The sequence below is a fragment of the Heloderma suspectum genome, chromosome 2 (genome assembly GCF_057233095.1).
Source record: "Heloderma suspectum isolate Gila_16-S chromosome 2, 16-S_ref, whole genome shotgun sequence".
Taxonomy (NCBI): domain Eukaryota; kingdom Metazoa; phylum Chordata; class Lepidosauria; order Squamata; family Helodermatidae; genus Heloderma; species Heloderma suspectum.
Window position 1 is genome coordinate 325,555,949 of NC_139459.1, and position 16,875 is coordinate 325,572,823.

At 44.2% G+C, this 16,875-nt stretch overlaps 1 protein-coding gene across 2 annotated transcripts in view; it reads left to right on the plus strand.

Moving 5' to 3' along the window:
• The first annotated feature begins 2,824 nt into the window (after positions 1-2,824).
• The window catches only part of TMF1 (TATA element modulatory factor 1), a 31,083-nt gene continuing 17,032 nt past the window's right edge, over positions 2,825-16,875 (plus strand). The window contains exons 1-7 of one of the 2 annotated variants that reach the window (XM_084840432.1): positions 2,825-3,296; positions 6,722-7,953; positions 9,438-9,541; positions 9,938-10,064; positions 12,127-12,232; positions 15,147-15,289; positions 16,563-16,729. In XM_084840432.1, the coding sequence (XP_084696558.1) occupies positions 3,125-3,296; positions 6,722-7,953; positions 9,438-9,541; positions 9,938-10,064; positions 12,127-12,232; positions 15,147-15,289; positions 16,563-16,729 (2,051 nt within the window). In that variant the 5' untranslated portion in view covers positions 2,825-3,124. Of the gene's footprint in view, positions 3,297-6,718; positions 7,954-9,437; positions 9,542-9,937; positions 10,065-12,126; positions 12,233-15,146; positions 15,290-16,562; positions 16,730-16,875 lie in introns of both variants that reach the window. The other variant, XM_084840433.1, reaches the window with a different exon arrangement.

A 16,875-nucleotide genomic window follows, 5' to 3' on the forward strand; every position in this document is an offset into this window, starting at 1 on the left:
AGGCACAAAAAAAAATCCTGTCTCCTTTGCAGAACGTGACGACGTTGTTGTTCAGTCGTGTCCGACTCTTCATGACCCCATGGACCATAGCACGCCAGGCCTTCCTGTCCTCCGCTCTCTCCCGGAGTATGCTCAAATTCATATTCATTGCATCGGTGATGCTATCTAGCCATCTCATCCTCTGCCGTCCCCTTCTCCTTTTGCCTTCAGTCTTTCCCAGCATCAGGGTCTTCTCCAATGACTTTTCGCATTTGGTGGCCAAAATATTTGAGCTTCAGCTTCAGTATCTGTCCTTCCAATGAGCACTCAGGGTTGATTTCCTTTAGGATTGACTGATTTGACCTCCTTGCAGTCCAGGGGACTCCTAAGAGTCTTCTCCAGCACCACAGTTCGAAAGCATCAATTCTTCGGCGCTCAGCCTTATAGTCCAGCTCTCATAGCCATACATTACTACTTGGAAAACCATAGCTTTGATTAGACGGACCTCTGTCGGCAAGGTGATGTCTCTGCTTCTTACTATGCTGCCTAGGTTTGCCATAGCTTTCCTCCCAAGGAGCAAGCATCTTTTAATTTCATGGCTACAGTCACCGTCTGCACTGATCTTGGAGCCCAAGAAAATAAAATCTGTCACAGCTTCCATTTCTTCCCCTTCTATATGCCAGGAAGTGATGGGGCCAGATGCCATGATCTTCGTTTTTTTAATGTTGAGTTTCAAACCAGCTTCTGCACTCTCCTCTTTCACCCTCAAGAAGAGGCTCTTTAGATCCTCTTCGCTTTCTGCCATTAGGGTGGTATCGTCTGCATATCGGAGGTTGTTGATAATTCTCCCGGCAATCTTAATTCTGACCTGTGATTCATCCAACCCGGCGTTTCTCATGATGTACTCTGCATATAAGTTAAATAAGCAGGGTGACAATATGCAGCCTTGTCGTACTCCTTTCCCAATTTTGAACCAATCGGTTGTTCCATGTCTGGTTGCTTCTTGACCCTCGTACAGGTTTCTCAGGAGACAGGTAAGGTGGTCTGGTACTCCCATCTCTTTAAGAATTTGCCAGAGTTTGTTGTGATCCACACACTCAAAGGCTTTAGCGTAGTCAATGAAGCAGAAATAGACGTTTTTCTGGAATTCTCTTGCTTTCTCCATGATCCAGCAAATATTGGCGATTTGATCTCTAGTTCCTCTGCCTCTTCGGAACCCAGCTTGTACTTCCGGTAGTTCTCGGTTCGCATACTGCTGAAGCCTAGCTTGTAGGATTTTGAGCATCACCTTGCTGGCATGTGAAATGAAACCTCCGTCCATAATTCCTCAGGCACTCTATCTATCAGGTCTAATCCCTTAAATCTCTTCCTCACCTCCACTGTATATTCATAAGGGATATGATTGAGGTCATACCTAAATGGTTTAGCGGTTTTCCCTACGTTCTTCAATTTCAGTGGGAATTTTGCAAGAAGCAGCTCATGATCTGAGCCACAGTCAGCTCTATGTCTTGTTTTTACTGACTGTATAGAGCTTCTCCATCTTTGGCTGCAAAGGACAGAATCAATCTGATTTCGATATTGACCATCTGGTGATGTCCATGTGTAGTCTTTTGTGCTGTTGGAAAACAGTGTTTGCTATGATCAGCGTGTTCTCTTGGCAAACTCTATTAGCTTTTGTCCTGCTTCATTTTGTACACCAAGGCCATGCCTGCCTGTTATCCCGGTGATTTCTTGACTTCCTACTTTAGCATTCCAATCCCCTATGATGAAGAGGACATCTTTTTTTGGTGTTAGTTCTAGAAGGTGTTGTAGGTCTTTATAGAACCGATCAACCTCAGCTTCTTCGGCCTCAGTGGTTGGGGCATAGACCTGAATTACTGTGATGTTGAATGGTCTGCCTTGGATTCGTACTGAGATCATTCTATCGTTTTTAAGATTGTACCCCAGTACTGCTTTTCCCACCCTTTTGTTGACTATGAGTGCTACTCCATTTCTTCTAAGGGATTCTTGCCCACAGTAGTAGATATGATGGTCACCTGAATTACATTCGCCCATGCTTGTCCATTTTAGTTTGCTGATTCCCAAGATGTCGATGTTCAGTCTTGCCATCTCATGTTTGACCACCTCCAGCTTACCTTGATTCATTGATCTTACATTCCAGGTTCCTAAACAATATTGTTCTTTACAGCATCGGATTTCCTTTTCACCACCAGACACATCCACAGCTGAGTGTCCTTTCGGGTTTGGCCCAGCCGCTTCACTCTTTCTGGCGCTACTTGGAAATACCCTCTGCTCTTCCCCAGTAGCATATTGGACACCTTCCGACCTGAGGGGCTCATCTTCCGGCGTCATCTCTTTTAGCCTTGTGATACGTTCCGTGCGGTTTTCTTGGCAAGAATACTGGAGTGGGTTGCCATTTCCTTCTCCAGTGGACCACATTTTGTCAGAACTCTCTGCCATGACCTGTCCATCATGGGTGGCCCTGCATGGCATAGCTTATGGCTTCACTGAGTTACGCAAGCCCCTTCGCCACAACAAGGCAGTGATCCGCGAAGGGGCGTGACGACGTAGGGGCGGCCTAACCAGGGCTCCATGGAGGCCTATGTAAAAAACGGTATTTTGATTTGCAGTCTTAGCACTGGCCAGCCCAGGCTTTAAAGCGCATCTAAAACAACCCACGTCTGGTTGCAGGAGATCAGCGAGGGCGCGGGGAGGGAGGTCAACGAGGCACGCAATACCACACGGACCGGGCCACGCGCGGTCCTGCCAAGCCGACAAAAGGCGGGCTGCATCGGACGCGATGGTACGCTCTGGGCTGACGTCACGACGGCGGAAGCGCGTTGGGGGCGAGAAGAGCCTGCCGCGCAATACGCTGCCTGGCGCTCTCGGTGGCCATGGCAACAGGGTTCCGCGTCACGTGAGCGGCCCCGCGAGCGAGGGCGCCGGCGCCGGCTTGTTTTGCTACGTGGAAGCGGAGGGCCCGTGGCGCACGCGCGGCAGAGCGGCGTTCCTGCCTGGCGAGCCGCCCTATCCGGGTTCGTCGCTCCTCTCATGGCTGCCGACGGACGGCGGGGCGCGGGCTGCGGCTCCAGCTACGGCTGAGGCGAGGCGACGGAGAGACCAGTGGCTGGCTGAGCGGAGGGAGATGAGTTGGTTCAACGCCGCGCAGCTCTCGACCTTCGCCAAGCAGGCGCTGTCGCAAGCGCAGAAGTCCATCGACCGGGTGCTGGACATTCAGGCCGAGGAGGAGGACGAGGAGGGCGAGGGGGGGCCCGGCCGGCCCGGCCGGCCCGCCCCGCCCCGGCCCGGCGAGGCTGGTAGGTGGTGTGGGGAAAGGGCGGGGGCGAGGGGCCCCTTCGCCCCTCCCAGCCCCTCGCCGTGATATTCAGGCTGAGCTGGGGCCCCCGCGCCCCCCATCCATTGTCGAACAAGTCCGGCCCGAGCGGGGCGAAGCCAGCCCCTTCCACGCCTCGGGTGGGGGTGTCTTGAGTGGCGCCCGCTTCGTCGGGAAGGCCACGCCGCTGCTGTGTCTGCTTGCTTCTGAATGAGCCCGTCTTGAATAAATATGCGCGCGGTCGTGCTGCAAGTAAGAAGTCTGTGTTGATAATGAACAATTCTTCCTTCAGACTGTGTGTGTATAATGATTATATATCACATGTCTGTGTGAGGAATTGGCATCCTGTATTTTTGGTCCCGTACTTCACCTATCCTCTTAATTACATTCGTATACACTTCCTTGTTCTGCTTTTCACCTAACCTGTTAATTTCCACATTTAATTTGCTCAGGTGTAGTCATATTTTGTTTCATATTTCTTAGTTACACATTCCCATTCTTTCCTTCACACGCTTACCTTTTATTCATTTATGTATTTGGATGTCTTTCCTGGCCTATCCCATCCCAAGGGATCAGGATGGGTGGGCTAACAACAGATTACAGACAGACATCTGGAGAACATCATACTTCTTACATCATTAATTTATCTGTTGTAGATGTGTTGCAGTATAGTCTTCCTGTTCTCATTTTCCTATAGTGGGCTCTGCACTTTTTAATATACTGTGTTGAGTACTTTCATAACATCCCTTTCATGCCTTCCTTGGTTCACCTTGTACACAGAAGATCACGTGTATGTACTCTGTGTTAATAACTTCAACATAGAGGTTACATTGTGGCTTTGTAATTGCAGTAACTGGCCCCAGAGGGGCTTTGGACTTGTTTTTCTCAAGCAGCAGCTAGCCATGTGAAATGGCAAATCTGGCATAGGTTAAATTATTGAATGTCATTAGTACTTAAATGTTAGAAAGCCACTAGTTTATCATTCTGTTATCCTGTTTGTTAGTAAAGCAGTGTGGTTAAGTAGTACTAAAGATTAATGTAATTTATGTAGCAGTCCTTAGAATGAGTCCTCATAATTCCAGCCTGTTCCGCCTCCCCCCCGCTCATACATCTGGGGTCCCTTCTCCAGCACAAGCGTATAGCCATTTTCCCATTCTCACCTTTGTATTACTTGGAGCCTATGGTACTTGCCATTAATATGTGTGCACGCGCATACCCCCCCCCCACGCCATCTCCCATAACATTAGGCAAAATAAACATGTGCGGTGTCATTATGTTCACCATTCTCCTGCTCTAGTTAATTGGCTGCTGCATACAGGGGAAAGGGCAAGATTAAATAGGAAGTCATAGCATGCATTTCATTTATCAAATGTTATGGGGGGAAGAAGGGAGAATGTGGGTTGGTAGCGCCACACATGTTCTGTAAATGGTAGAAAGGCCTTGAGTTTCGCATTTCTGTTGCATACTTAGCCTGTCGTTGTCACACTTCTGATTCCATAATCTTTTCTCCATAATCACAAGTACCTGTTACCTGTGCTTGCCATGACAGACATTCACACATCATTATCTACTACTGGAGTTGGGAGTCCCAACAACATCTAGAGGGCTGCACTTTCCTCACTTCTGTCCTACATAGACATTTTTGAAGATGTGTCAGATCAAAATTAAAGATAGACTCTATGACTTCTGAAATAAGGCACATTAACATCCTTTTTGTAGGTCTGTGGTGGTCTGAAGTCACATTTGTCTTATATTTTGGCCTTCCCCATCTGGTTTTGGCCCTCTAGAATGTTTTGGACTGCAACTCCCATTAACTGCCTCCAGTAAGGCCAATGGTTAGGGATGATGGGTGTTGTAGTTCAAAACATCTGGATAGCGCAAGCTTGGGGAAAGTGAAACATGCTTTTATTTGGCAGTCCCTCCCATTGCAGCTTTTCCTTACATGTTCTCTCAGGGTGTACACTCAAGGCCTTTACCAACCCCTTTATATGTCTATGGAGTGATTGTGAGTCTGACATCGTAGAATGATAGTTAATTTTAATTTTGGATTCATATTTTCAATCATTCTTATCCTTTTTCCTTTTCATTCCCTTTCCCTACACACCGTATTTATTTACCTTATAATTTTCCTTGTTCTTTTTCTCATTCCTCTCATCATTATTTGCTTTGTTAATCACCACATGACTAGTTTGCCCAGGACTTGCTAAGGGCTACACAACTAACTCTGCTTGCTTTAACCTCATAAGTGAGAATTATATAGGTAAGAGATGACACTGCTGTTCCCGTATTTGGGGTATCTTAGGAATATGGTCCAACAGATAGAGTGGGTAAAAGTTCTGTGTTCTTTAAGATACATGTTGTGCACCCCATATCTGCACTAGAGCTTGTCTGTCTGTACATTTTTCTCATTTGGCCATAATGATTTAGGACTGGCTTATATCTCCCACATGGTTATAATGCTGAGCCTCAGGGTGATATTGTATTAAAACAGCATACAACGTAGCTTTCTGCTTTGATGACATTGGTATGGCAGACTCCAGTGTGAAGAGTTGCTCCATCTTCAGCTATATCTAAAATGTGGTATCTTATTTATGAGAGAAGGTTGCTTTCAGCCCTGAGAACCCTTCCATCTCTGGACGGAGGCACAAGAGTAGGATAAGTAGGCCGTAGCTGCACAAGGTGTAATTTGGAAGTTTATGCAGAAAGGGCACCTAAGAATTAACAATGCAAGGTAGTTTTTATAACTTGTAAAGATTAGGAAAAGGAAACTAGAATTACTTGTTCGACATATGGCCTAATAAACTTATTTCCTTAACCGGTATGTCATTGAAAGAGCTACATATCTTGAGTATGTGTTAACTCCTTGGCTGCATATGCTGTCTCTAGTTCATCTGGTAAAGCAGTAGTTTGAACTCCTTGTTCCATAGAAACTTTCAGAAGCATTCAGCCAGGCTATGTCAATATTTTGGATGCAGAACTCTTTTGACCAAGTTATCAATATAAGAGAGAGGGTGTGACCCTCTCCTTATATTATGTTAGCTGGATGAGGATACAAGAATGCATCTTGGGCTCATGTTCTCTTCCTCCCCACTCTGATGGAAGCTTTTGCTTTAGTTTTCAATTAACCACAGTTTAGTGTTATGTCTGAAACCTAAACTGTAGCTAATCTTAACTAGAATTTATTGAAATCCCTCTTTGTAAACCACAGTTATAAGTTGGCTTGTTTCAGTAAACCATAGTTAAGACTAACCACAGTTTGTCTGGGTTTGGACATAATGATAAACTGTGATTACTAATGTTGTGTAGTGACATGGTTCTTCTAGGTGCTGCATACTTACCTGTTCATAAGATTTGTATGATGTGTTTAACTTTTTTATTTATTTTTTCTCTTGCCTCATTTTGTAGTAGGAATAAATTCTCTTACAAGTGGAAGATGGGATGAATCTACCTGGGGGGCAAACTCAAGTATAGAACCTCAAAGTGAGCCAACATCATCTCCTACAGCCATCACCAGACCAGTCAGGAGGACTATGGTAGATGAATCAGAAAACTTCTTCAGTGCCTTTCTTTTACCATCAGATGTTCAGAGCATACAGCAAAGTCTAGTGGTATCTAAGCCACCCACCAAATCACAGCGACCCAAAGAAGAAGTAAAAAGCACACTACAGGAATCTCTGCACACTGACCTTCCAGAAACCGAGGCAAAAGATTTCTCAGTAATTTCACTCATGGAAGTGAAAACCTTCAGTAATTCCCAGGAAAAGCTAGAAGAAAATAATTCAGTACTTAATACTGAAGATAAGCATAATGAAAACAATAGTAAAGACACTGATCAAAAGGCATCTCCTCAGAACCTCAAGGTAGCAGAAACCAGTGCTGTTGTAAAATCAAGTTCTGGAAGTGATGGACCTGGAGATGTGCCTGACATCTCTGCACAACCTCTGTCTGCAGAGACGAAGAATGTGGGTTTGGAAACTAAAGAGCGAAAAAGTGAGGACAGACAAAGCAATACACCTTCACCTCCAATCAGCACTTTCTCCTCAGGGACATCCACAACTAGTGATATTGAAGTTTTGGACCATGAAAGTGTAATAAGTGAGAGCTCAGTAAGCTCAAGGCAAGAGGCTGCTGATTCAAAAGCCAGTCTTCATCTCATGCAAAATTCTTTTCAACTTCTATCAGCATCTGCTTGCACAGAATATAATCGTCTAGATGACTTTCAAAAATTGACTGAGAGTTGCTGCTCCTCGGATGCTTTTGAAAGGATAGACTCATTTAGTGTGCAGTCTTTAGACAGTCGGAGCGTAAGTGAAATAAACTCAGATGATGAATTGTCAGGTAGGGGATGCGTTTTAGCATCTGTTGCCATCAGCCCTCCAGCGATAAAAGGTGATGAAGCTGAGCCTATAAAAAGCAAGTCTGAACACATCTTAAATGAGACCCTTGTGCTACCCACAGAAGAAGCAGAAATGGAGGAAAGTGGGCGAAGTGCAACCCCTGTTAACTCCGAACAGCCAGATATCTTGGCTGTTTCTGAGCAAATTGATGAAGGGCAGATCCAGAAGGAGGAGATGGTAGTACGGCGGCCCATTGTTGAAAACTTATCCAGTGTAGAGTGTGAAAAAGAAGAGCTTTGCAAGGTAACCCTAGAATTGATATTCACAGTGTTTTTCTGCTGCCCTTTTAACATGATTATTGGCTGTATTTCTGCAGGAGAAGAGATGCATTAAGTCAGTCAGGTTGCCAGTACTAACTTGGTTGTTGGTCTGCTTCTATTTCTCTTTTGATGTAATTGAATCATACTTTGGGTGGAGCTCACTGGTTTTTTTGTACATGTTTGCGTATCTCTGCTCCATATGCCTAATATGAATATTGGGGGGGGGGGGGGCAATGTGGAAGGAGAAGAGATTGAGTTACTGTAAAATAACTTCTGCAGCTCTAATCCTTATGCATGTGCATTACTGAATCCTGTGAATTCAGTAAAAGCTACAGTTGCTTCAATCTTGTTCAGATATACTTTTAAAATCCAGGCCAAATGATCTCTGTCCAGTTCTGGGCACCACACTTTAAGAAGGATGCAGACAAACTGGAGAGGGTTCAGAGGAGGGCAACAAAGATGATCAGGGAACTGGAAACAAAGCCCTATGAAGAGAGACTGAAAGAACTGGGCATGTTTAGCCTTGAGAAGAGAAGACTGAGGCGAGATATGATAGCACTCTTCAAAGGTTGTCACAGAGAAGGCGGCCAGGATCTCTTCTTGATCATCCCAGAGTGCAGGACACGGAATAATGGGCTCAAGTTACAGGAAGCCAGATTCCGGCTGAACATCAGGAGAAACTTCCTGACTGTTAGAGCAATACGACAATGGAACCAATGACCTAGGGAGGTGGTGGGCTCTCCCACACTGGAGGCATTCAAGATGAGGCTGGACAGCCATCTGTGAGGGTTGCTCTGACTTGGATTCCTGCATTGAGCAGGGGGTTGGACTCGATGGCCTTGTAGGCCCCTTCCAACCCTACTATTCTATGATTCTATGTCATAGAAAATTGTTCCTTTAGATACAAATTCGGTCTTTATTTTCTGGTGGAAGTAGCCACATGTTCCCACTAAGTGCATCCCATGATCTCTCTCTCTCTCTCTTTTACTCTCCCTCTCTCTCTCTCTCTCTCTCTCTCTCACACACACACACACACCCTTCCTGCAAGATGCTCAGGGGAAGAGCACATGATTCCCCCGCCCTCTGCATTTTATCCTTGCAACAACCCTGAGAGGTAGGTTAGGCTGAGAGAGAGTGACTGGCCCAGGTTCACTCAGTGTGCTTTGTGGCTGAGTGAGGATATGAACTTGGGTTTCTCCAGACCTGGACTGACACTGTAACCACAACACCACACCACATGTACTATAGTCTTTTTTGTACTGAACAAAGAAAATAGGTGGTAATGAATTAATATCCTTTGGGAAAGTCCAAAAAAACCCACAGCATATATGATGTGAAATGTCTTTATGTTTCTCAGGAAAGTAATTGGGAGGAACTTTAGGCTTTGTTTCTATCATCAATGCTGCCCAAAAAGACCTTATAGACATAGTACTAGTCTTCTCACCTCCTGTCTAAAATCTCCTTCAGATTATTGATTCATTGACAGAGAAACTGGAGATGAGGGAAACTCGGCTATTAAGCGTTAGTAAAGAGAAGGCACGCCTAGAAGAAGCTTGTGATAACCTTAAAGAGTAAGTTTCAGTTGAAAGCATTCCTTTTGAGTCTGTACAGATCATGTGAAAACATTGTGATCCCTTTATTCAGTAAATGCATTTCCCTGCCTTTTGTATAATATAGATTTTTGTGTATTTAAGCTTAATGGATTGTAACAGCTCATTTAAAAACTTGAAAGAGGTTATTAAATTATGTGATTAGTATGGCACTGAATGGAATCAGTTTTAAAAGTTGAAATCAATATTTGCAGAGTAACATGGAAGTGTAAAGGCTTGCCTCTTTTACTAATTGTTATAAGTGGGGATGGAGAGCCTTCAGTATTTGAGGTCAGATAAGGCTACTACCTGCATAAATTTTGCATGCAGTTTGTAATGCCAAGCACATCTGTAATGAGGCATATATTTTATGTTTAGTGAAATCTTCAAAATAAAAGATGAGAACAGTAACATTTCATCTCTGAAAGAAGAGTTTGCTCAGCGAATAGCAGATGCAGAGAAAAAGGTTCAGTTAGCGTGCAAAGAGAGAGATACAGCTAAAAAGGTAAGTTGTTCTTCGAATTATGAATTTTATCCAACTTCATTGTTCTGCCTGTGGAATGGATATCGCTGGTGAAACAGACTTTCCTTGTCCTCTTCTACTTGTCATAGTAAGCCTCTTTAAGTTAAACAGTTCAAACAACAATCCCAAATTCAAACTAGAGGCAGTCAAAGCTGCCAAGTAGAAAGACAGATTTCTGTTGCATCCTCCTCGCTATGTATGAAAGAGATCTTGAGGGAAGGGAAATGGAGCTTCCTCTCCATCTTGAAAGTCCACTCCATTCACCCTTGGGTTGAGGGGTGGAATATAGAATGTGGAATTGACTGTTGATTGAAATTGGCTGGATGGGAAAGAATAAGCTGAAACTGAACCCTGACAAAACCAAAGTACTTTTGGTGGGAGACAAGGGGAGGTTGGGGGATGTTGACCGGGTATTAAATGGGGTGCGGCTGCCCCTGGAGGACCAGGTCTGCAGCCTGGGGGCCATTTCAGACTCCTAACTGTCCATGGAGGCTCAGGTGTCAGCCGTGAGCCGGGTGGCGCTGTACCAACTCCATCTGATATGGCAGCTCCCTAACCATCTGCCTCCCATCAGTAGTTCATGCCCTGGTCTCCTCTCACCTAGACTACTGTAATGTGCTCTATGTGGGGTTACCCTTGAAGATGGTTTGGAAGTTGCAGCTGGGCAGAATGTGGTGGCCCGTCTGATTAAAGGCAGCCATCGGCGAGATCACATCACTCCAGTGCTGAAGGAGTTGCACTGATTACCTGTTGTTTTCCATGCCCAATTCAAGGTGTTGGTATTGACCTTTAAAACCCTATATGGTTCCAGCCCAGTCTATCTCAAGGTGCACCTCCAGCAGCACCAGGGATACCACTCAACAAGATCGGCCTCAAAAGGCCTTCTGTCTATCCCATCAGCCAGGACAGCTAGGCTGGTGAGGACTAGGAAAAGGGCCTTTTCTGTGGTGGTCCCCACTTTGTGGAATTCCTTCCCTAGCGACCTCCACCATTCCCCCTCTTTGATGAGCTTCCATCAGGCTTTGAAAACCTGGCTGTTCAGGAGGGCATTTGGGGTGGGTTAGGGTTGTTTTTTTTAAAGCAATGCTTTGTTTAGTTGACTATGTTGTATTTTGTGTTATTTGTATTGTACACCACCTAGAGTGTCCGGGTAGCCATCCAGATGGGCCGCTAATAAATCTAATAAATAAAATAAATAAATAAGTCATAGGCAAGGATTCATAGAACCATAGAACTAGTTTCTTCAGCAAAAGGGGGCTTCATATTTGGGTGTTGTTGTTTTTTGTATTATGATATTGGTGGCAGCTAAACAATGAGGAAAAGAATAAGAAAAACTCCATTGAGCTAGTATAAGTCTGTTGCATGAGCTGAAGCAGTTCTTTGGATTTTGGCTGTAGATTTTAACCAGAGGTAGTTGAGAGCTATAGGTCAAGTATGCTATAGCTAGCCTGAAAGGATTGTGGAAGAGCTTTTACTTATCCACTTGGAAAAACATGGTTCTCAGCTTGGGATGTGGGGTGGAATATAGAATGTGGAATTGACTGTAGTTTGAAATTCACCTTTTTATCCAAATGGTCAATCAAATAACTTGCATTTGAGCAGTAAAGGGTTGGGGTGCCTACTTAAGGTGGATCTGTTTAAAGTGTTCAAAACACCATCAGCGGTCAGCTTTTAAAACTTCCCCAAAAGTTTAGACAAAATTCTGAGCCCTGGAATTTCGTATAGAAGTAATACTTCAAAATTTCTCCATATAAAGAGGATTTGGGGAAAGTGGAGGTTGACAGCTGATGTTTTTGTAACTGTAAAATGTTTTAAGGAAGTTTTTGTCTCTCAGACCACCATCCCTATAAATCATGAGATGCACCAGTTGGTATGTTCATCCTCCCCCAGATACTGGATATATGTGTTAATTATTAGGGTATGGACAAACAACTGTTTTTTGTAATGAGGAAAGGCCTACGTAGTTTGAAGCAAACATTTTTAAAAGTCATGTTCAAAATGTATAAATAGTTCAGAGAATAAATTATTTGTGTTTCTTTTTCAGGAAGTAAAGATCCTTAAAGAAGATCTAGCAACTAGATTGAACAGTAATGAAACTGCTGAACTACTTAAGGAGAAAGATGAACAGATTAAGGGATTACTGGAGGAAGGTGGGTATGAGTTAACATTCATAACAACAGATGCTTGGAAGCTGGCTTTATGTGTTCCTTCAGATGTCTTTCCAGTGAAACCCTGTGTTTTCAAGAAACTAATTTGGTCCTGAAAATTGAACCTGTGCTGCTTTCCACTCCTTGATATTATAGTCTATGGGTTGTATCCAATGTTAGTCCTACCTAGAGTAGACTATTGAAATGCATGGTTCTACAGCTTGGATACTGTCATGCCTCGACTGAAGGAGTTCCCCTCAGAGGAGGAGCTAGAGGCCCCAGAAGCCCAGGGCACCCCAGACCAGGGACTGTCACCAGACCCACAGGAGCCTGAGCCTTTGGGGGAGGTGGTTGCAGGGCCATCCCTGTCAGGAGAAAGGGATTCTGCCTCTGAGGCAGAGGCTGAGCCATCCCGATCCCCTGGAGCATCATCAACTCAAGCAACGGGCTAGTAGGGCTCCTATGCAAAGGAGTGCTTTTCTCCAGAAAAGGTTTCCTGAGGGGAAAGCAACTCCTCAGGAGTAGGGCTCTGGAAACAGAGCTCTGATTACGGCAACTGAACTCTGGGTGGGGTCCCGCTGGCTTTGGGCTTAAAAGCTTTCACTAGAAACCCAACCAGCATTGGAACAACTTGGTCCATCCAGCCTCTGCCATGTAGCTTACCTCCTGAATCATGCCCTGTGATTGATGCTCTGTTTACTGACTTTCTGGACTGCTTAACGACCCTGACTGATTTACTGTGTTTGACCTCTTGCTTGTTACCTTGACTGCTCCTGCTGCTGCCTGATCCTAATTGCTTGCGTTGACTGACTGTGTTATGACCTCTGCCTGGATTTTGACCACTCCTACCTTAGCCTAAGCCTCCTTGGACTGAAACCTGTGTGCTTGACCATTTGCTTGCCAACTTGACTACTCTATTACATCACTCCCTGTGTTTGCTTGCAAAGAGCCTAGACTCTGTCTGAGCAGGACATGCTATGAAAGGGTGAAGATAGGTGTAGGTAGTACTCTAAAAAGGTGGGATAGCAAAGCTATAGTACTGAGCCACACAGATAAGTGGATGAGGAACTTGTTTTGTGCCTTGACAATTACCATTGAGATTTGTCCAGGCTCAAACTGTTCCCATGGGAGTGTAAAGAAATCAAGGTGAATCAATCCTCAAATTGAGAGTCTTATATTTTGAGAATAAACCTTCCCCGTTGCTAGCTTAAGGCTGTTCTTTTCATTTATTGACTGACTGACTGACTGACTTTCTCAATTACCCATCTGGCCGGTCACCTGGCCACTCTGGGCGATGTATAGCAATACAATTTTAAAACAATAAAATTCTACTTTAAAATATCATATTTCTAAAAATACCCTAACCCACCCCAAATTCCGGCCTGAACAACCATGTTTTTAATGCGTGGCAGAAGCTCGTTAAAAAGGGGGCATGGCAGAGTTCCCTAGGGAGGGAATTCCACAGAGGGGACCACCACAGAAAAGGCCCTCTCCCTCGTCCTCACCAGCTTAGCTGTCCTGGCTGATGAGACAGAGAGAAGGCCATCCAAGACTGATCTTGTTAAGCGGCCTGTCTGGTGTTGCTGGAGGCGCTCCTTAAGATAGGCTGTGCCAGAACCATATAGGGTTTTAAAGGTCAAAACCAACACCTTGAATTTGACCCGGAAAACAACCGGTAACCAGTGCAAGTCCTTCAGCACTGGTGTGATCACACCGGCAGCTGCCTTTAATCAGGCAAGCCGCTGCATTCTGAACCAGCTGCAGCTTCCGAACCATCTTCAAGGGTAACCCCACGTAGAGCACATTACAGTAGTCTAGATGAGAGGAGAGCAGAGCAGAGCATGTACTACCAGTGGGAGCAGATGGTCGGGAAGGTAGGGGTGCAGCTGCCGTATCAGATGGAGTTTATACAGCGCTGTCCTGCTCACGCCTGACACCTGAGCCTCCATGGACAGCAGGGAGTGTAAAATGACCCCCAGGCTGCGGACCTTGTCTTTCAAGGGTAGCCATACCCCATTCAACACCAGGTCAACATCCCCCAATCTCCTCTTGTCTCCCACCAAAAGTACCTTGGTCTTGTCAGAGTTCAGCTTCAGCTTATTCCTCCCCATCCAGCCACTCACTGTCTCCAGACATTTGGACAGGGATTCTACAGCCAACCTTGGTAAAGATTTAAACAAGAGGTAGAGCTGTGTGTCATCCGCATATTGATGACACCGCACCCCAAAGCTCCTGATGATAGCCCCCAGCGGCTTCACATAGATGTTAAATAGCATGGGGGAGAGGATGGAACCCTCTGGTACCCCACAAGTGAGCGGCCACGGGTCTGAAATTTCCTCTCCCAGTGCTACCTTCTGGTACCTGCCAGAGAGGAAGGACCGGAACCACCATAATATGGTGTCTCCAATGCTCAACCCCTCCAGGAAGATACCGTGGTCAACAGTATCAAAAGCCGCTGAGAGGTCGAGGAGAACAAGGAAGGAGCATTCACCCCTATCCAAAGCCCTCCTCATATCATCCACCAAGGCGACGAAGGCCATTTCTGTCCCATGCCCAGGCCTGAAGCCCGATTGAATCTTGTCTTGTTTATTCTTTTGCTGTATCTTGCTGGTGTCCAAGGCCACTTTCAGATTGTATGTGAGTGCCATAGCAGGTATCTCCCTTAGAGGTATGGGAAATGTAGAGGTATGGCCTGAACCAACATACAGGAGACCACACTTAATTGTTTCTGTATGTACTTACTATGTATGTTGTATATGATGCAGCATCTGTAATATGTACATGGAGGCTCTGATTTGTGCGTAAAAGCTCCATACACAGGAGCTGCATAGTTCTCTGTGAATTGCAGTGTAAAGAGTTAAAGTCCTATGTTAAATATGCATGGGTATCAGCTAATCAGATCCATCTTTCTTTTCAGGAGAAAAGCTTTCAAAACAGCAGTTACAAAATTCTAACGTTATCAAGAAACTAAGAGCAAAGGAGAAGGAAAAAGAAAACATAAATACAAAGCAGAGTAAAAAAATTAAGGAATTAGAAGAAGACTTACAGCATCTGAAAGAGGTTGGATGAATTTTTAGACATGGAGCTTAGAAGGGCAGCTTTGACTGTCCCTTTGGGTTGCATTTTTATCTGTGGGCCAATTCACTTTATTTTTTATTTAAAACATTTTTAATTATCTCCAAGGCTGAAGTTGTCTTCCAAAAGCAAATAAACATTTTTTTAAGTAGTAAAATGCAGTTAGCAGCAGCACAAAGCCATAGCGCCACATTTGACAGACATTGCTGTTTTTATTGGTTCTTTCAGTTGTTAAATTGTTTGTTGTTGTTCTTCGTGTTCTTGGGATTTTCATCCTAAAAATCTTTTAAATGAATACATAGCCTAGAATGAATATATTGCTGCCTTCCAACATCTACCAAGAGGAAGGCTGCAGGATTCTGCATTAGTTGAAGCTTTTTGACAAATCAGGTGAGGGTTGCAAATGGCTGTGCTGTAAATCAGTTGTATAAGGATTTCTGTTGCAAACCCAGATTGTTGTTTGGTAAAGGGGGGAGGGGAGTTTTTCCCACTTGTCCTTGCTTTTGTGCTGAACAGCAGTGTGACAGACTAAGTGTACATCACTGTGTGACAGCCTTTTAAGACCCAGTGGACCTTCTCCAAGTTGGGCCTCAGCTTCAGGTGCATCTGCCCTGTAATATGGATAATTCCAGGCTGCAGCTAAGGATGCTTGATGAATTTGATCTTTGAAAATTCCAATGCAAATTGATCTGATCCACACCTCCCAAACTAATCCACTGGATTTTGCACTTCTCCTAATGTTACAATACATATCTTACCTCAAACATACCAAATGTGTATTTTAAGATAAAACATGTTTTGAAATAAGTATTTTGAGAGAAAAACATTCCAAAATACATATTTAAATATGTATTTAAGTGCAAATCATAGATTACTGCAGAAATGGGGCAAATGGATTTTTGAGTCAACATATGCTAAAGTGACATGGACTGGAAGTAGTTTGATATATCTTTCCCTATCAACAACACATAATTCAGTATAATGAGGTCACTGCATATATGTGCCCATATCAGATGCCTCCCAAAGGTGAAAATAAAGGCATGCAGATGCACCATTGTGCTAGGTTTAGCCTTTTCTATGGTAATTATCTGTTTAATTCTTGCAAGCTGTGTGTGAAACAATAGCTACATTTTTGCTGTCTGACAAAAGTTAGAAGATTTCCACCACCACCCTTTTTGTTGTTGTTGCATAAAGTGATTTAAAATGCTTTGTAAATGAAAGCTCAGAAATAGATTGTGATGGCTTTTCACTGACACAGGTGCTGGATGGCAAAGAGGAAGTTGAAAAGCAGCATAGAGAGAACATTAAACAATTAAATAGTGTGGTTGAACGCCAAGAGAAGAATCTTACCAGACTTCAGGTGGATCTTGAGGATCTTGAAGAAAGGAACCGAAGTGTTCAGGCAGCTCTTGATAGCGCATATAAGTAAGGCTATTTCCATAAAATGGACAAGAACACCTTCTTTGTGCCTAGTAAAAATCATTCTCCATTTAAATCTCCCCAGTGTTGCACTGTGCAATATATTTTCTGATGCATTTCAAAATATAGAAGTGTTGTTTTTACATTTACTT